This window comes from Gigantopelta aegis, chromosome 11 (assembly GCF_016097555.1).
Source record: "Gigantopelta aegis isolate Gae_Host chromosome 11, Gae_host_genome, whole genome shotgun sequence".
Lineage (NCBI taxonomy): Eukaryota > Metazoa > Mollusca > Gastropoda > Neomphalida > Peltospiridae > Gigantopelta > Gigantopelta aegis.
Window position 1 is genome coordinate 10,481,796 of NC_054709.1, and position 21,422 is coordinate 10,503,217.

General features: G+C 42.7%; 1 protein-coding gene across 1 annotated transcript in view; it reads left to right on the forward strand.

Annotated features, from left to right (window-relative positions):
- Window positions 1-21,422, forward strand: part of LOC121385539 (cubilin-like) — a 172,125-nt gene that overhangs the window by 134,386 nt on the left and 16,317 nt on the right. The window contains exons 53-61 of the mRNA XM_041516248.1: window positions 125-350; window positions 2,359-2,543; window positions 3,504-3,663; window positions 4,664-4,822; window positions 5,934-6,119; window positions 9,695-9,821; window positions 11,856-12,073; window positions 19,090-19,289; window positions 20,940-21,105. Coding sequence (XP_041372182.1) covers window positions 125-350; window positions 2,359-2,543; window positions 3,504-3,663; window positions 4,664-4,822; window positions 5,934-6,119; window positions 9,695-9,821; window positions 11,856-12,073; window positions 19,090-19,289; window positions 20,940-21,105 — 1,627 coding nt within the window. The remainder of the gene's footprint in view (window positions 1-124; window positions 351-2,358; window positions 2,544-3,503; window positions 3,664-4,663; window positions 4,823-5,933; window positions 6,120-9,694; window positions 9,822-11,855; window positions 12,074-19,089; window positions 19,290-20,939; window positions 21,106-21,422) is intronic.

Sequence of the window (21,422 nt, forward strand, 5' to 3'; positions counted from 1 at the left end):
GGCGACAGCGGATTTCCTCTCTCAATATCTGTGTGGTCCTTAACCATATATCTGACGCCATATAACCGTAAATAAAATGTGTTGAGTGTGTCGTTAAATAAAACATTTCTTTCTTTCTCTTTAGATAATCTACGATGATATGGCTATTGAGAACCACACAAACTGCAGGTTTGATTTCCTGGAGATACTCAACGGAGGGAATCCCGACTCCCCATCTATTGGCAAGTCATGTGACATGCGCCCGCCTACCGACTTCCTGTCGCAGAGTAACTCGCTGCGCATTATCTTCCAGTCAGATTTCAGCATCACGTCACGCGGCTTCAAAATCCGGTACCAGTTTGAAACCGAAGGTAGCAGTCAGTCTTTAAATGAATGCTTGATCAAATTAAAATTAAACCTTGCTGGAACTTAGCCCATTGGTAAAGCGCACGTCTGATGTATGGTCAGTCTAGGATCGATCCCCATCAGTGGGCCCATTGAGCTATTTCTCTCTCCAGCCAGTGCACCACGACTGGTACATCAAAGGCCGTGGTATGTGCTATCTTGTCTATGGGATGGTGTATATAAAAGATCCCTTGCTGCTAATAGAAAAGAGTAGTTCATGAAGTGGCGACAGTGGGTTTTCTCCATTAATATCTGTGTGATCCGTAACCATATGTCCAACGCCGTATAACCGTAAATAACGAGTTGAGTGCGTCGCTAAATAAAACATTTCCATTTCCATTTAAATGAATGCTTGATCAAATTAAAATTGGACCTTGCTGTAGCCCAGTGATAAAGCGCACGCCTAAATAGCAATCTTTATATTAGTTTGAGTTGCTTTTTTAAAAACGTTTTTTTAAGTAACCCATGAATTCCCCACCCTAAACAATTTCATAATTTGTGTTATGTTGTTGCTGTTGATGTTGTTAAATGCTTGTTGTGAAATCTGCTTGCAAAATACCTCGGCTAAGAATGCCGACTTCACAGTATACTCCATTTATTTTTAAAAGAAACATTAATAAAATTAAAATTTATGGTCTTTTTAAAATCCAGCTAACTTATTAAATGTCACCTCACAGTTTTACAAATTTATGTCTAAAATATCTAACAAATATGATTATTGTAAACTAATTTTGTTCAGTGTACATTTAACTGCAATTTGTATAAATACTGCATGTTCATTTCCCGCGATCGCGATCTGAATGCGTGCTCTTGACCATGGGTACAGAATTAACAAAGACAAAGGAAATAAACAAAAACTGCAGTTAGGTATTCATTGATACGAACAACTATTGTTTTTCTACAAATTTATATCAAGATTTACTTCTGTGTAATCGTATTCTTTAATGCCCGCAACGATGTCTCTTGACAACAAACGTTCTTCCTAATGTTCGCGAACTATTTGATTGGTGTTTGTCGTGTCCATTTGGTTTAACGTGAAGCTCACAAACCAGTCTAGCAAACGTTTTGTTTTAGCTTGGTCTGGCTGAACTCAGCCTTGAGATAGACTAAACATCTTTCGGCCCTGAACTGGCATGTGTATTTAAATTGACACACATTGTCGGTCTGTTTTTATTACTTTGGTTCAAAGACTTTACAAAGTTAAAATAACAAGTTACAAATCTTCCAGACATTGCTGTCATACATGTTGAATGCATGCCGTTAAAATTAATAACCGTGATTATTAAAATATGCAAACATCATTAGGCCTACGCTGTATTCTGGATGTTTGAGGTGTCGGATAGATTATGTAACCGTTTGTTCACATCAGAAGACTGAAAATGGCTTAGCCAAAATTTTAGCCACTTGCAAATTTTATTAGCCATTTTTTGTAAAAATTAGCCAATGACTAATTTAGCTTCCGACAGCGTGAACTCTGGACAGAGAGGCAAAGCATGCCAAATGTCCAGATAATGTATCATCATCATCATCATCATCATCATCATTTATTTACAGTCACTTCAACTTTTCTCTAAGGGACTGGCTGAGTTTATTTATTACTTTTTAATTATGATCATTATCATAATAATAACTTATTATTATTATCATCATCATTTATTATTATTATCATCATCATCATTTATTATTATTATCATCATTATTTATTATTATTATCATCATCATCATCATTTATTATTATTATTATCATTATTATTATTATCATCATCATTATTTATTATTATTATTATCATCATTATTTATTATTATTATTATCATCATCATCATTTATTATTATCATTATCATCATCATTATTTATTATTATTATCATCATCATCATTATCCTTGTTGTTATTATCAATATTATTATTATTATTATTATTATCATCATTACTATCATCATCATTATAATTGTTATTATTGCTATTTGTTTTCAGCTTGTGGTGGTCTGTTCCACAGTAATGATGGTTTCCTTGCCAGTCCAAATTTCCCTCACAACTACCCGCACAACACTGAATGTTTGTGGGACATCAACGTGCAGCCAGGCTATATAGTGTCCTTGACCTTCAACCCACCCTTTGACCTCGAGGCCCACAGATCATGTCGCTATGACTATGTTGAGGTTTGTCACAAATTGTGTTACTTATTATTAATATTAATGTTCATGTCTTTTCATTTCTCCTTCATACTCATTTTGTCCTCTCTCCATCTCTCTGTTTCTCACCAAATTTGTATTCTCTCAGGCTCTTTCTCTCTTTGCAACTCCTGTCTTTGTGTCAGTCTCACCCATCCTCCATTTCTTTCTCTTCCCTTCTTTCTCTGTCACCCTCTTTTGTCTGTGGCTTTGTGCCTCTCTCTGTCTCTGTCTCTGTCTCTCTGTATATCTTGGTTGCTCTCTTTCTCTCTGTTTCTTTGTCTCTCTCTGTCTCTGTGTATCTCGGTTGCTCTCTCTCTCTGTCTCTTTGTCTCTCTCTGTTTCTGTTTGTCTCTGTGTATCTCGGTTGCTCTCTCTGTCTCTGTCTCTGTCTGTCTGTCTTTCTCTTTGTGTCTATGTGTGTGTCTCTCTCTCTCTCTCTCTCTCTCTCTCTCTCTCTCTCTCTCTCTCTCTCTCTCTCTCTCTCTCTCTCTGTCTGTGTGTCTTTCTCTCCCTATTTCTTTCCACCCCTCTCTCCCTATATATCTCCATCCCTCCTCTTTCTCTGCCCCTCTCTCGTTTCTCTCTATCTGTGTATCCTCTCTCTCTCTCTCTCTCTCTCTCTCTCTCTCTCTCTCTCTCTCTCTCTCTCTCTCTCTCTCTCTCTCTCTCTCTCACTCTCACTCTCACTCTGTGTGTGTGTGTCTCTCTCTCTCCCTCCCTATCTCTTTCCACCCCTCTCTCTCTCCCTATCTATCTCCATCCCCCCTCTTTGTACGCCCCTCTCTCTCGTTCCCTCTCTTTCTGTCCGTCCTCCTCTCTCCCTCCCTATCTCCCTCCATCCCTCTCTATCTCTCTCACTCTCTGTCCCGTTTTGTGCTACTGAATATCTCTGCTATACTAATAAAGTAAATAACCTAGCTATAAGCGAGTGCTTTTGTTTTTCAGGTTAGTGATTCTCTGTCAAACAGAACCTTGGTATCACAAGGTCGGTGGTGCAGCAATCAACTACCTGCACCAGTTACGTCCAGCGGTAACCGGCTGGTTGTCAAGTTCAGATCAGATATCTCCACTAATGGCAATGGATTCTCAGCTAACTGGACTGTTGGTAAAGTCGTCTTCTTCTTCGTCTGTTTATTTTGGGGCAGTTTAACTCAGTCGGCCAAGTGCTCGCTTGAGGTGCTTGTGTTGCAGGATCAAACCACCTTGGTGGATCCATTCAACTGATTTGGGTTTTTTGTCTTTGCAGCCAGTGCACCACAATTGGTCAAAAGCCATTGTTTGTGCTTTCCTGTCTGGGGGAAATTGCATATAAAAGATTAGGAAAAATGTAGGGGGTTTCCTCTGATGACTACATGTCAGAATTACATAATGTTTGACATCAAATAGCCAATGATAAATTAATCAATGTGCTCTAGTGGTGTTATTAAACAAAACAAACGTACGCTTTCAGTTTAGTTTATTTGTTATTTGGCTGCAAACCCTGTACCTACCAGCCTTATGTTCAATGGCTTAACCACGACAGCACCGAGGCCGATATGGCCAAATCAAGTTTAATTTTAATGGGAAATTATTCAAGGGCCATAATTATCAAAAATGCTATTTATTCATGTGTGACAGGGTTATGGTCCTTGCACTTAAGAGGTATGAACATTTCTGGGGTCTGATAGGGGACGTGTATTGCTTTAGCAATACTTCCAGAATGCTTGGGTTTTTTTTACTTACATATATACTTATATTATTGACTTAAAGATATATGATTGACTGCTCCTAGGATGATCCGGTCGCCACAGCTGTACCATCCAATGAAATAAACACGATTGAAATTGAGTACTCCTTAAGTTAACCTGGAAATGCTAAGTGATGCATTAATCAACTGCATGTGCAAGTACTGCAGGCTGAATAAATTTTAGTTTATACTACATTATATTTTGTTTATCTTACAATTTGTTATATCCAATTTTAGTTTTGCTCATTACTTTGAAACAACTCATAAGAGAAATGCTAAGTAATGAGAGGACGTAGAATTAAAGAACCTATGACTGCTCTGAAATAACAATGCATGTGAACAAATTTAATTCTTGTTTATGAAGTGTGATGCTTTTCAGATTGTGGAGGAACTTTCACGGCTGATAAGGGTGTTATTCTGTCCCCGGGTTACCCAGTGGCCTACAGTAACAACTTGCGCTGTAACTACACCATCATGGTGGACCCACAGAAGTTTATTCTGGCTAAGTTCGATAGCACTGTGTATGAGATCGAGTCAGGTGAGTGTCACTGGTTTAAATTAAATGCATGTTTTATAGCCCTTTGGAAAGGTATTCCAAAGCATAACATGATAGGAATGGTTTCGTATTGAATTTCAAAAATAATATTTTATTACCCCCTCCCCCCCCCCCCTAGTTTGATGAAATAAATATAATCAGCCACGTCATGGGGGAAGAGATGGGGCAGGGGGAGTGTGAATGAATCTCCTTGTGGCAGTTATTTGTATTACATTGTGAAAGTATCATGTTACAGAAGCAGTGGCGTAGCGAGGGGGGCCACAGGGGTCATGCCCCCCCCCCCCCAATCGAACCTTTTCAAATTTTTTACTGTATTAAGTTTTATAAAATCATACATACATTGTGTGGGTTGGCCCCCTTCCCAATAGTGGGTTGGCCCCCTTCCCAATAGTGGGTTGGCCCCCATCCCAATAGTGGGTTGGCCCTCTTCCCAATAGTGGGTTGGCCCCCTTCCCAATAGTGGGTTGGCCCCTCCCCCATATAAAATCCTGGCTATGCCAGTGTACAAAGTCAGATCAAAGAGGAGGGACCCATCCCCCCCTAAAATATTCAAATGCCTTTTTTTTTTTACAATTTTTAATAATAGTCTGTGAAGAGAAAATATTTGTATTTGTGAAAATCTAGTTTGTATTTGTGAACAGAAATAGTTAACGTTTTTTTGTTTGTTTAATTTTAAAAACTGATATAAAAGAAAAATGTGCAATTTCAGGAGACCGCTATAATTATGATTTCGACCACTGGTAATGTCACCAGCAGTTGCTTGCTTTGTTGGCGTTTACAGGTGGAAGTTAAGCTTTCATTCAGGAGTTTAACTTTAAAAACTAATATAAAACAAAACTAAAATTTCCAGGTGGCCACTGTAATTATGATTTTGACCACTGGTAATGACACCAGCAGTTGCTAGCTTTGTTCGCGTTTACAGGTGGAAGTTAAGCTTTCATTCAGGAGTTTAACTTTAAAAACTGATATAAAAGAAAACTGAAATTTTCAGGTGGCCGCTGTAATTATGATTCCGATTGCTGGTAACAACACAATTTAATTCAGGAGTTTAACTTTATAAACTGATATGAAAGAAAACTGGTCTAATTTTCAGGTGGCCGCTGTAATTATGACTCCGTTCAGATGTTTGCTGGCAATGACACGAGCGGTCGCCGGCTTGGCCGATTCTGTGGGACGACTGTGCCTCAGCCTGTCAGTGCTCTGGGGACCATGTACATGCAGTTCTGGACTGACGCAACCGTGGTGATGAAAGGATTCAAGATCAAATACATTGCAGAAGGTGGGATACATAGAGGATATTTCATGTTTTTTGGTCAAATATGATTTATATCTCATCTTGTAAAGTTTGCAATCATAACTCACAAGCGCAACTAGTGTGATGTGATTGCAAACTTCACGAGATGAGATATAAATCATATTTGACAAAAAAGCATGAAATTTTCTATTTATTATATAACTTTTGGCAATTTACCTTTATTTTTAAAATGCCAGCAGCAAAATAGTTCCGGCTTTCTTACAGTGAAGATAACACTTTCTACAGTGATGATAACACATTTTAGAGTGAAATAGTGAAAACTTCACTCTAAAATGTGTTATCGTCACTGAGTGACTGATAACACTTTTATTTCACTGATATTTTAAGATATTTCACTAAATGTTATGTAATAAATAGAGATTACTACACAAGCTTGTGTGTATTACTGATTTTATGAAATAGAGATTATTACGCAAGCTTGTGTGTATTACTGATTTTATGAAATAGAGATTACTACGCAAGCTTGTGTGTATTACTGATTTTATGAAATAGAGATTACTACGCAAGCTTGTGTGTATTACTGATTTTATGAAATAGAGATTACTACGCAAGCTTGTGTGTATTACTGATTTTATGAAATAGAGATTACTACGCAAGCTTGTGTGTATTACTGATTTTATGAAATAGAGATTACTACGCAAGCTTGTGTGTATTACTGATTTTATGAAATAGAGATTACTACGCAAGCTTGTGTGTATTACTGATTTTATGAAATAGAGATTACTACGCAAGCTTGTGTGTATTACTGATTTTATGAAATAGAGATTACTACGCAAGCTTGTGTGTATTACTGATTTTATGAAATAGAGATTACTACGCAAGCTTGTGTGTATTACTGATTTTATGAAATAGAGATTACTACGCAAGCTTGTGTGTATTACTGATTTTATGAAATAGAGATTACTACGCAAGCTTGTGTGTATTACTGATTTTATGAAATAGAGATTACTACGCAAGCTTGTGTGTATTACTGATTTTATGAAATAGAGATTACTACGCAAGCTTGTGTGTATTACTGAGCTTGTGTGTATTACTGTTTATGAAATAGAGATTACTACGCAAGCTTGTGTGTATTACTGATTTTATGAAATAGAGATTACTACGCAAGCTTGTGTGTATTACTGATTTTATGAAATAGAGACTACTACGCAAGCTTGTGTGTATTACTGATTTTATGAAATAGAGATTACTACGCAAGCTTGTGTGTATTACTGATTTTATGAAATAGAGATTACTACGCAAGCTTGTGTGTATTACTGATTTTATGAAATAGAGATTACTACGCAAGCTTGTGTGTATTACTGATTTTATGAAATAGAGATTACTACGCAAGCTTGTGTGTATTACTGATTTTATGAAATAGAGATTACTACGCAAGCTTGTGTGTATTACTGATTTTATGAAATAGAGATTACTACGCAAGCTTGTGTGTATTACTGATTTTATGAAATAGAGATTACTACGCAAGCTTGTGTGTATTACTGATTTTATGAAATAGAGATTACTACGCAAGCTTGTGTGTATTACTGATTTTATGAAATAGAGACTATTACGCAAGCTTGTGTGTATTACTGATTTTATGAAACGAGTGTCAGGATTTTTGTATTCCCCGAGAAAAAGCAAGGGTAATATACAGTAAAACATGAATCCTGACACGAGTTTCGTAAAATCAGTACGATTCAAATGCGACTTTGATAATTTCTTTATTATCTGCATGTATATTATTATTGGTATTTTTTATATGAATAACAAGGACCGTATCAAAATGTTTCAACCACAGCTAGATGGAGACAATGAAATGACGTCGTATTTCACATGCACAGTCTGAGCTAGGACTAGGGATACAACGTCATGTTATTATGTAGCTTCCCCTAATTACGTCATTACACTTGTTATTACACTTGTGCTTTTGGTTTTTATTAACTTGGTTATGTTGTTTTTCTGTATCAAATAGAATAAAATATAGTATTTAGTAAATGTGAGTATGAACACTTTAACAGAGAATGGGTATTGTATGAACCACTGTTGCAGTATTAAAACAATACAATATTATTTGTGAAAATAGGGCCAAGCTTGCGTACACACTACAGGGAATAACAAATTTGAATAGAATATTAATAACTTATGGGGTTTTTTTATTTTGTTTTTTTAAAGATTTTTCTAAAATAATTTTTCTTTCAAGAAAAATATGTCAGTGTGAATGTGTTGTATGAAAGTGTGTATTAAAAAAACAAATACTCACAGAATCACTATCTTTTATTTTTCATTGTTGGGTGATTTACCCATTTTTCATAGAGTTATGGCCCTTGAAACTAGGAGAAAATGTTGTATTGCTTTAACACTACTCTGAATGGTTCTTTTGTAATCTTTTCCTATCAATCTATTTGTTCATTAATTTGTGTGTTTATTTGAAGCGTGTGTTGGGGTTTTGTATGTGTTTATTAATTTGTGTTGTGTGTGTTTATTAATTCATGTTGTGTGTGTTTATTAATTCATGTTGTGTGTGTGTTTATTAATTCATGTTGTGTGTGTGTTTATTAATTCATGTTGTGTGTGTTTATTCATTTGTGTTGTGTGTATTTATTCATTTGTGTTGTGCATGTTTATTTTCAGTGTGTGGTGGAGTGTTATATGTGTTTATTAATTTGTTGTGTGTGTTTATTTTCAGTGTGTTGTGGAGTGTTGTGTGTGTGTTTTATTTTCAGTGTGTGGTGGAGTGTTGTATGTGTTTATTAATTTGTGTTGTGTATTTATTTTCAGCGTGTGATGGAGTGTTGTATGTGTTTATTAATTTGTGTTGTGTGTATTTATTTTCAGTGTGTGGTGGAGTGTTGTATGTGTTTATTAATTTGTGTTGTATGTATTTATTTTCAGCGTGTGATGGAGTTTTGTTTGTATTTATTTTCAGCGTGTGGTGGAGTGTTGTATGTGTTTATTAATTTGTGTTGTGTGTATTTATTTTCAGCGTGTGATGGAGTTTTGTATGTGTTTATTAATTTGTGTTGTTTGTATTTATTTTCAGCGTGTGGTGGAGTGTTGTGTGTGTTTATTGTCAGTGTGTGGTGAAGTGTTGTGTGTGTTTATTTTCAGCTTGTGTGGAGTTGTGTGTGTTTATTTTCAGCATCTGGTGGAGTGTTGTGTGTGTTTATTAATTTGTGTTGTGTGTATTTATTTTCAGTGTGTGGTGGAGTGTTGTATGTGTTTATTAATTTGTGTTGTGTGTATTTATTTTCAGCGTGTGATGGAGTTTTGTATGTGTTTATTAATTTGTGTTGTTTGTATTTATTTCAGTGTGTGGTGAAGTGTTGTGTGTGTTTATTTTCAGCTTGTGTGGAGTGTTGTGCATGTTTATTTTCAGCTTGTGTGGAGTGTTCTGTCTGTTTATTTTCAGTGTGTGGTGGAGTGTTGTATGTGTTTATTAATTTGTGTTGTGTGTGTTTATTTTCAGGGTGTGGTGGAGTGTTGTGTCTGTTTATTTTCAGCGTGTGGTTTAGCGTTGTGTCTGTTTATTAAGTTGTGTTATGTGTGTTTATTTTCAGCATGTGGTGGGGTGTACACTGAGCCATATGGACGCTTCCACACACCGACCACACCGTCGCCGTACCACCACAACGCCAACTGCACCTGGCTCATCACTGTCACAGACAACATGATAATCCAACTCAAGTAAGGCACAGTTTGTCAACACATCGCCATCCATTTACTTGTCCATCCATCTGCCAGTCTGTCCTTCCATCCATACACCTACCTACCCACCCTTCCATCTGTCAGTCAATCCATCCATCTGTCTGTCAGTCAATCCATCCATACACCTACCCACCCACCCTTCCATCAGTCAGTCAGTCAATCCATCCATCTGTCTGTCAGTCAATCCATCCATACACCTACCCACCCACCCTTCCATCTGTCAGGTAGTCAATCCATCCATCTGTCTGTCAGTCAATCCATCCATCTGTCAGTCAGTCAATCCGTCTGTCTGTCTGTCTGTCTGTCTGTGTGTCTGTCCTTCCATCCATACACCTACCCACCCACCCTTCCATCTGTCAGTCAGTCAATCCAATCATCTGTCTGTCAGTCAATCCATCTATCTGTCTGTGTGTCTGTCCATCCATCCATCTGTTTGTCTATCTGTCTGTATTGTCTGCCTGTCCATCCATCTGTCTGTCCATGCTCCATCAAACTGTCAGTTTCATTGCCAAATTTCCATCCATCCATTCATCTACACTTCCTTCCATCCATACATCTATTCCTCCATTCACCCACCAATCCTTCCATCCATCCACACATCCATCCAAACATTCCTCCATTCACCCACCAATCCTCCTTCCTTCCGTCCATCCATCCATCCTTTATCTGGCTGTTAATCCAAATGTCTGACTATCCATCCAAAAACCCGACTGTCAATCCATCCATCCATCCATCCATCCATCCATCCATCCATCTATCCACCCACATACCCATCCATTCCCTATTCATTAATCCATTCACCCACCCTCTCTTCCATCCATCCATCCATCGATCCTTCCATCTATCCATGTGTCCATCCAACCGTCTGGTTGTCAATTCATCCATCCATTCATCTGTCCATCTACCCATCCATCCATCCATCCATCCATTCATTCATTCATCCATCCATCTATCCACACATCCATCCATCCATCCATTCACCCATCCAAATAGCCATCCATTCACCCACTTCCATCCATCCATCAAACCATCCATCTGTTCATCCATCCATCCATTCATCATTCCATCCATCCAGTTTTATCCATCCATCCATTCATCTACCCACCCACCTACTCGTCCATCCACCCACCCACCCATCCTTCCATCCACACATCCATCCATCCATCCATCCATCCATCCATCCATTCGTTGTTCATCCACTATCCATCCATCCATCCATCCATCCAGTCAACAATCCATCCATTGATCCTTCCAAATGTCCGTCTATCTGTCTGTTCTACCTCCATCAAACTGGTGGTTTATGTTCCCAAATCTCCATTCATCCACACATTCATTCATCCATTCATACATCCATCCATATAGCAATTCATCCATCCATCCATTCACCCACCTATCCTTCCTTCCACACATCAATCTATTCATCTATTCAGTCACACTTCCATCCATCCATCTCATCCATTCTTCCTTCCACGCATCGATCGATCGATCCATCCATCCACTTACCCACCTACCTACACATCCATTCATCCCTCCCTCCCTCCATCCATCCATCCATACATCCATCTACCTACCCACCCACCCACCTACACATCAATTCATTCCTCCATCCTTCTTTCCATCTATCTCCCTCCCTGCACTGAAACACCCGTTTTTTTCTCTTGTTTTTCTCTCAGATTCAACTCGTTCAAACTGGAGGCCAACTCCCACTTGGTCCCTCCCTCCCTTCTGGCTCCCTCCTCCCTCCCTTCATATCCCTCCCTCCATCCATCCATCTCTTCCTCCATCTCCCTTCATCCATCCATTCATCTCTCCCTTCCTCCATCCATCTATCTCTCTCCCTCCATCTCCTTTCATCCATCCATCTCTCTCCCTCCATCTCCCTTCATCCATCCCTCCATCTCTCTCCTTCCATCTCCCTTCCTCCATCCATCCATCTCCCTCCCTCCCTCCATCTCCCTCCCAGCATTGAAACACCTGTTCTCTACTGACTTCTTTCTCTTGTTTGTCTCTCAGATTCAACACATTCAAACTGGAGGCCAGCTCCCGGTGTTCGTACGACTCTGTCACGTTGTATGATGGCAACAGCCTCCAAGCTCCGCAACTCGGTCGGTTCTGTGGTCCGGTGATCCCCGACATCATTCGCACCACAGGCAACACCATGCTTGTCAACTTCCTCTCAGACGGGTCCGTCGCCATGGAAGGTTTCACCGCATCCTACTTCGAGACATATGGTCTGTCTTTTAGTTCTATTTTATTTTAGTGTAATTTTATTTAATTTAATTTTTTATTATTATTATTATTATTATTTATTATTATTTTTATTTTTTTATTATTATTATTAAAAAAAAATTGTATTATTTTTTAATTATTATTATTATTATTTTTTCTTTTTTTTTTTCGTTGTTTTTTTCTCTTACTCACCCATTCGTGAGAACACCATGTGTTAATTTTGGTTACACATGGCTGTTAATACATGTACGTGTGTTAACAATTTCAAGACATACGACTGGCTGCTCCTAGGTGATGACCAGGTCACCAATGCCATACCTCCAATGAAACACAACACACAATGGAAATTGATTACACTGTGATGTATAGTTAACCTGACAATCATGTATCTGTGATAAGTAAGTCAGCTACAAGTGCAACGGCTGTAAATAACTTTTAGTCGAAAAAGATGTTAAAATTTGCTTATAACCTGGTTTTTGAGGATATGTAAGAAATAGAATAATACATTTGTGTCCATTAAATACCATTTATCTCACAACTTGTTGTTTAAAAACGTATCAAACTCATTTTCGCTCGTTATATACATTTTAAAACAACTTGTTGTGAGATTAATGGTATCTAACAACCACTCATGTATTACTCTCTATTTATTATTATTTTCAATTTTTTTCAATTTATTATTTTTTTTTTTATTATTTAAAAAAAAGAAAAAAAGAAAAAAAGATTATTGGCCAACAGGTGTTAGCCTATATTAAGGCCTCTCCAAAACATTGTTATTTATTTTCATTTCATTTCATTTCAACTTATTTTTGTGCTTATATCCAATTAGAAAAAGAAAGAAGTGTTTTATTTAACGACGCACTCAACACATTTTTATTTACGGTTATATGGCGTCAGACATATGGTTAAGGACCACACAGATTTTTTTAGAGGAAACCAGCTGTCGCCACATAGGCTACTCTTTTACGACAGGCAGCAAGGGATCTTTTATTTGCGCTTCCCACAGGCAGGATAGCACAAACCATGGCCTTTGTTGAACCAGTTATGGATCACTGGTCGGTGCAAGTGGTTTACACCTACCCATTGAGCCTTGCAGAGCACTCACTCAGGGTTTGGAGTCGGTATCTGGATTAAAAATTCCATGCCTCGACTGGGATCCGAACCCAATACCTACCAGCCTGTAGACTGATGGCCTGCCACGACGCCACCGAGGCCGGTATATATCCAATTAAGGTTCAAAGACACTATCCTGGGCACACACCTCAGTTATCTGGGCTGGCTGTCCACGACAGTAGGTTAGTTGTTAGTGAGACAAAAGAGTCACCGAGTCATTAAAACTCGCTCTGGGTGGGAGCCAGTACCGGGCTGCAAACCCTGTACCTACCAGCCTTATGTCCGATGGCTTAACCACGACACCACCGAAGCCGGTACCGGGCTGCAAACACAGTACCTACCAGCCTTATGTCCGATGGCTTATCCACGACACCACCGAAGCCGGTACCGGGCTGCAAACACAGTACCTACCAGCCTTATGTCTGATGGCTTATCACGACACCACCGAAGCCGGTACCGGGCTGCAAACACAGTACCTACCAGCCTTATGTCTGATGGCTTAACCACGACACCACCGAAGCCGGTACCGGGCTGCAAACACAGTACCTACCAGCCTTATGTCCGATGGCTTAACCACGACAACACCGAAGCCGGTACCGGGCTGCAAACACAGTACCTACCAGCCTTATGTAACCACGACACCACCGAAGCCGGTACCGGGCTGCACCGATGGCTACCTACCAGCCATGTCCGATGGCTTAACCACGACACCACCGAAGCCGGTACCGGGCTGCAAACACAGTACCTACCAGCCTTATGTCCGATGGCTTAAGCCTTACCGATGGCTTATCCACGACACCACCGAAGCCGGTACCGGGCTGCAAACACAGTACCTACCAGCCTTATGTCCGATGGCTTAACCACGACACCACCGAAGCCGGTACCGGGCTGCAAACACAGTACCTACCAGCCTTATGTCCGATGGCTTATCCACGACACCACCGAAGCCGGTACCGGGCTGCAAACACAGTACCTACCAGCCTTATGTCCGATGGCTTAACCACGACACCACCGAAGCCGGTACCGGGCTGCAAACACAGTACCTACCAGCCTTATGTCCGATGGCTTATCCACGACACCACCGAAGCCGGTACCGGGCTGCAAACACAGTACCTACCAGCCTTATGTCCGATGGCTTAACCACGACACCACCGAAGCCGGTACCGGGCTGCAAACACAGTACCTACCAGCCTTATGTCCGATGGCTTATCCACGACACCACCGAAGCCGGTACCGGGCTGCAAACACAGTACCTACCAGCCTTATGTCCGATGGCTTAACCACGACACCACCGAAGCCGGTACCGGGCTGCAAACACAGTACCTACCAGCCTTATGTCCGATGGCTTAACCACGACACCACCGAAGCCGGTACCGGGCTGCAAACACAGTACCTACCAGCCTTATGTCCGATGGCTTAACCACGACACCACCGAAGCCGGTACCGGGCTGCAAACACAGTACCTACCAGCCTTATGTCCGATGGCTTATCCACGACACCACCGAAGCCGGTACCGGGCTGCAAACACAGTACCTACCAGCCTTATGTCCGATGGCTTATCCACGACACCACCGAAGCCGGTACCGGGCTGCAAACACAGTACCTACCAGCCTTATGTCCGATGGCTTAACCACGACACCACCGAAGCCGGTACCGGGCTGCAAACACAGTACCTACCAGCCTTATGTCCGATGGCTTAACCACGACACCACCGAAGCCGGTACCGGGCTGCAAACACAGTACCTACCAGCCTTATGTCCGATGGCTTAACCACGACACCACCGAAGCCGGTACCGGGCTGCAAACACAGTACCTACCAGCCTTATGTCCGATGGCTTAACCACGACACCACCGAAGCCGGTACCGGGCTGCAAACACAGTACCTACCAGCCTTATGTCCGATGGCTTAACCACGACACCACCGAAGCCGGTACCGGGCTGCAAACACAGTACCTACCAGCCTTATGTCCGATGGCTTAACCACGACACCACCGAAGCCGGTACCGGGCTGCAAACACAGTACCTACCAGCCTTATGTCCGATGGCTTAACCACGACACCACCGAAGCCGGTACCGGGCTGCAAACACAGTACCTACCAGCCTTATGTCCGATGGCTTAACCACGACACCACCGAAGCCGGTACCGGGCTGCAAACACAGTACCTACCAGCCTTATGTCCGATGGCTTAACCACGACACCACCGAAGCCGGTACCGGGCTGCAAACACAGTACCTACCAGCCTTATGTCCGATGGCTTAACCACGACACCACCGAAGCCGGTACCGGGCTGCAAACACAGTACCTACCAGCCTTATGTCCGATGGCTTAACCACGACACCACCGAAGCCGGTACCGGGCTGCAAACACAGTACCTACCAGCCTTATGTCCGATGGCTTAACCACGACACCACCGAAGCCGGTACCGGGCTGCAAACACAGTACCTACCAGCCTTATGTCCGATGGCTTAACCACGACACCACCGAAGCCGGTACCGGGCTGCAAACACAGTACCTACCAGCCTTATGTCCGATGGCTTAACCACGACACCACCGAAGCCGGTACCGGGCTGCAAACACAGTACCTACCAGCCTTATGTCCGATGGCTTAACCACGACACCACCGAAGCCGGTACCGGGCTGCAAACACAGTACCTACCAGCCTTATGTCCGATGGCTTAACCACGACACCACCGAAGCCGGTACCGGGCTGCAAACACAGTACCTACCAGCCTTATGTCCGATGGCTTAACCACGACACCACCGAAGCCGGTACCGGGCTGCAAACACAGTACCTACCAGCCTTATGTCCGATGGCTTAACCACGACACCACCGAAGCCGGTACCGGGCTGCAAACACAGTACCTACCAGCCTTATGTCCGATGGCTTAACCACGACACCACCGAAGCCGGTACCGGGCTGCAAACACAGTACCTACCAGCCTTATGTCCGATGGCTTAACCACGACACCACCGAAGCCGGTACCGGGCTGCAAACACAGTACCTACCAGCCTTATGTCCGATGGCTTATCCACGACACCACCGAAGCCGTACCGGTACCGGGCTGCAAACACAGTACCTACCAGCCTTATGTCCGATGGCTTAACCACGACACCACCGAAGCCGGTACCGGGCTGCAAACACAGTACCTACCAGCCTTATGTCCGATGGCTTAACCACGACACCACCGAAGCCGGTACCGGGCTGCAAACACAGTACCTACCAGCCTTATGTCCGATGGCTTAACCACGACACCACCGAAGCCGGTACCGGGCTGCAAACACAGTACCTACCAGCCTTATGTCCGATGGCTTAACCACGACACCACCGAAGCCGGTACCGGGCTGCAAACACAGTACCTACCAGCCTTATGTCCGATGGCTTAACCACGACACCACCGAAGCCGGTACCGGGCTGCAAACACAGTACCTACCAGCCTTATGTCCGATGGCTTAACCACGACACCACCGAAGCCGGTACCGGGCTGCAAACACAGTACCTACCAGCCTTATGTCCGATGGCTTAACCACGACACCACCGAAGCCGGTACCGGCCTTATGTCCGATGGCTTAACCACGACACCACCGAAGCCGGTACCGGGCTGCAAACACAGTACCTACCAGCCTTATGTCCGATGGCTTAACCACGACACCACCGAAGCCGGTACCGGGCTGCAAACACAGTACCTACCAGCCTTATGTCCGATGGCTTAACCACGACACCACCGAAGCCGGTACCGGGCTGCAAACACAGTACCTACCAGCCTTATGTCCGATGGCTTAACCACGACACCACCGAAGCCGGTACCGGGCTGCAAACACAGTACCTACCAGCCTTATGTCCGATGGCTTAACCACGACAGTACCGAAGCCGGTACCGGGCTGCAAACACAGTACCTACCAGCCTTATGTCCGATGGCTTAACCACGACACCACCGAAGCCGGTACCGGGCTGCAAACACAGTACCTACCAGCCTTATGTCCGATGGCTTATCCACGACACCACCGAAGCCGGTACCGGGCTGCAAACACAGTACCTACCAGCCTTATGTCCGATGGCTTATCCACGACACCACCGAAGCCGGTACCGGGCTGCAAACACAGTACCTACCAGCCTTATGTCCGATGGCTTAACCACGACACCACCGAAGCCGGTACCGGGCTGCAAACACAGTACCTACCAGCCTTATGTCCGATGGCTTAACCACGACACCACCGAAGCCGGTACCGGGCTGCAAACACAGTACCTACCAGCCTTATGTCCGATGGCTTAACCACGACACCACCGAAGCCGGTACCGGGCTGCAAACACAGTACCTACCAGCCTTATGTCCGATGGCTTAACCACGACACCACCGAAGCCGGTACCGGGCTGCAAACACAGTACCTACCAGCCTTATGTCCGATGGCTTAACCACGACACCACCGAAGCCGGTACCGGGCTGCAAACACAGTACCTACCAGCCTTATGTCCGATGGCTTAACCACGACACCACCGAAGCCGGTACCGGGCTGCAAACACAGTACCTACCAGCCTTATGTCCGATGGCTTAACCACGACACCACCGAAGCCGGTACCGGGCTGCAAACACAGTACCTACCAGCCTTATGTTACGATGGCTTAACCACGACACCACCGAAGCCGGTACCGGGCTGCAAACACAGTACCTACCAGCCTTATGTTACGATGGCTTAACCACGACACCACCGAAGCCGGTACCGGGCTGCAAACACAGTACCTACCAGCCTTATGTCCGATGGCTTAACCACGACACCACCGAAGCCGGTACCGGGCTGCAAACACAGTACCTACCAGCCTTATGTCCGATGGCTTAACCACGACACCACCGAAGCCGGTACCGGGCTGCAAACACAGGACCTACCAGCCTTATGTTACGATGGCTTAACCACGACACCACCGAAGCCGGTACCGGGCTGCAAACACAGTACCTACCAGCCTTATGTCCGATGGCTTAACCACGACACCACCGAAGCCGGTACCGGGCTGCGAACTCAGTACCTACCAGCCTTATGTCCGATGGCTTAACCACGACACCACCGAAGCCGGTACCGGGCTGCAAACACAGTACCTACCAGCCTTATGTTACGATGGCTTAACCACGACAACACCGAGGCCGGTACCGGGCTGCAAACACAGTACCTACCAGCCTTATGTCTGATGGCTTAACCACGACACCACCGAAGCCGGTACCGGGCTGCAAACACAGTACCTACCAGCCTTATGTCTGATGGCTTAACCACGACACCACCGAAGCCGGTACCGGGCTGCAAACACAGTACCTACCAGCCTTATGTCCGATGGCTTAACCACGACACCACCGAGGCCGGTACCGGGCTGCAAACACAGTACCTACCAGCCTTATGTCCGATGGCTTAACCACGACACCACCGAAGCCGGTACCGGGCTGCAAACACAGTACCTACCAGCCTTATGTCCGATGGCTTATCCACGACACCACCGAAGCCGGTACCGGGCTGCAAACACAGTACCTACCAGCCTTATGTCCGATGGCTTATCCACGACACCACCGAAGCCGGTACCGGGCTGCAAACACAGTACCTACCAGCCTTATGTCCGATGGCTTAACCACGACACCACCGAAGCCGGTACCGGGCTGCAAACACAGTACCTACCAGCCTTATGTCCGATGGCTTAACCACGACACCACCGAAGCCGGTACCAGGCTGCAAACACAGTACCTACCAGCCTTATGTTACGATGGCTTAACCACGACAACACCGAAGCCGGTACCGGGCTGCAAACACAGTACCTACCAGCCTTATGTTACGATGGCTTAACCACGACAACACTGAGGCTGGTTGATAATTATAATGAAGTTCTGGACAGATTTGAATAAAGCATTATTATTTGTTGTCTTTTTGCAGGTCCTGCGCATGGTTGTGGAGGAATTCTCAACAGAACGTCAGGTGCTTTCTCCTCCGTGGATGGAAATAACGATTGGTTGTATGAGAACAATCTCGACTGCAAGTGGACAATTCTGGTGGGAGACAACAAACTAGCGACATTAAACATCACTGCGATGGACATTGAGCGACATTCACGTTGTGCCTGGGATTATCTCGCCGTGAGTGCAGAATTTTTACTTTGAAAATTAAAAGAAAGGAATGTTTAAAAAAGATTAAAATATTTTTATGTCATAACATTGATCAAGATATACATAAAAGATCCATCCTCTCATCTATCTTATCTCGCTGTGAGTGCAGCATTTTACTTTTTTCTTTTTTCTTTTTTAAAATTTTGTTTAATTCCATTTTTATGTGTAATTTGTAAAACAAAAAAAAAGATAAAGATATACATAAAACACCCATCCTTTTATCTATCTTATCTCGCTGTGAGTGCAGCATTTTACTTTGAACTATTTTTTGAAATTTTGTTTTATTCTATTTTTATGTGTAATTTGTAGAACAAAAAAAGAAAATAACATTGACCAAGATATACATAAAACACCCATACTCACCCATCCGTTCATCTATTCATCTATCCATCTGTCCATCCGTCCATTCATCCATCTATCCATCCATCTATCCATCGGTCTATCCATCTGTCCATCCATCCATCCATCTATCCATCCATCCATCCATCCGTCTATCCATCCATCCATCCATCCATCTTTCCATCTATCCATCCGTTCGTCCATCTGTCCATCCATCTATCCATCCATCTATCCATCTATCCATCCGTCCATCTGTGCCTGGGATTATCTCAGCGCGAGAGCAGGATTTTACTGTGAAAATTAGATGAAAGGAATGTTTTTAAAATAAAATGTTATTCTATTTTTAAGACTTAATGTAATTTGTGAAAAAAGAAGAAAACATTAATAATGATTTACTTTAAGAGTGAGGAGTGTCAGTATTTATAGCCGTATGTTGATTCGTATGCTGCATGTAGGAATTTCAGCCACAAATGTTACTATTGACGTATGTAGGATTTGATTTGGTGGTATACGCCCTCCAATGTGTACCTAACGATACACTTATGTTCTGAATGTGAGCTCTATGATGGAATATCAGCCGACTACCATCTGATCGAGAAATACTGTCAGAATACATCATCATCAACTTCAGTCAGTAATAATTTCAAAAACCGTACTAGCATTTAATTCCAAACTAGTTATTTAGATGTTAATTTACTAGCAGTTAAAACTGGGTCACGTGCCTTTAAATTATTGATAAGCTACAACACGTACCTAATGACACTATGTTCTGAAAGGGGCAGGACGTAGCTCGCCTGATGTGCAATCGATCTGGGAACGATTCCCGATGATGGACCCATTGGACTATTTCTCGTTCCAGCCTGTGCTCCACAACTGGTGTAATAAAGGCCATGGTATATACTATCATGTCTGTGGGATGGTGCATATAAAAGAGCCCTTGTTGCTAGCCGAAAAAGAATAGCCCATGAAGTGGCAACAGCGGGTTTCCTCTCTCAATATCTGTGTGGTCCTTAACTTTGTCTTACGCCATATAACCGTAAATAAAATGTGTTGAGTGTGTCATTAAATAAAACATTTCCTCATTTCCATATAACTGTAAATAAAATGTGTTGAGTGTGTCATTAAATAAAACATTTCCTTATTTTCATATAACCATAAATAAAATGTGTTGAGTGTGTCATTAAATAAAACATTTCCTCATTTGCATATAACCATAAATAAAATGTGTTGAGTGCATCATTAAATAAAACATTTCCTTCTTTCCTATGTTGTGAATGTCAGGTGTATGACGGAATATCAACCGACTACCCTCTGATCGGGAAATACTGTCAGAATACAACAACACCTCGCTTCATCACCGGCTCCACCAACGCTTTGCTGGTCTACTTCCACACAGACAGCAGCATCGTCAGGGCGGGATTCAATGCTACATACGGACAGCAGAATGGTAAACTCTTAAAGATACATTTTCTCTTTTTAAAAACTGCTTTTTTTTTTTAATGTTGCACTTTAGTTTCAAACCAGGATTTAATGCTACATACGGACAGCTGAATGTTAAAGATACATTTTCTCTTTTTCAACACTATATAGTTTTTTCTGTTTTAAAGCTTCAGCCCATGAAAATGGACTCTAAGTTTGGTTAATCTATAAAACTGTAGCACTTTTGGATAGAGTTATAATAAAGTGAGACGAGAGTCTGTGACATGAAAACGAGGAAATACCGTTAATTATTTTTAACATTAGAACTTGTCTCCATAACTGATA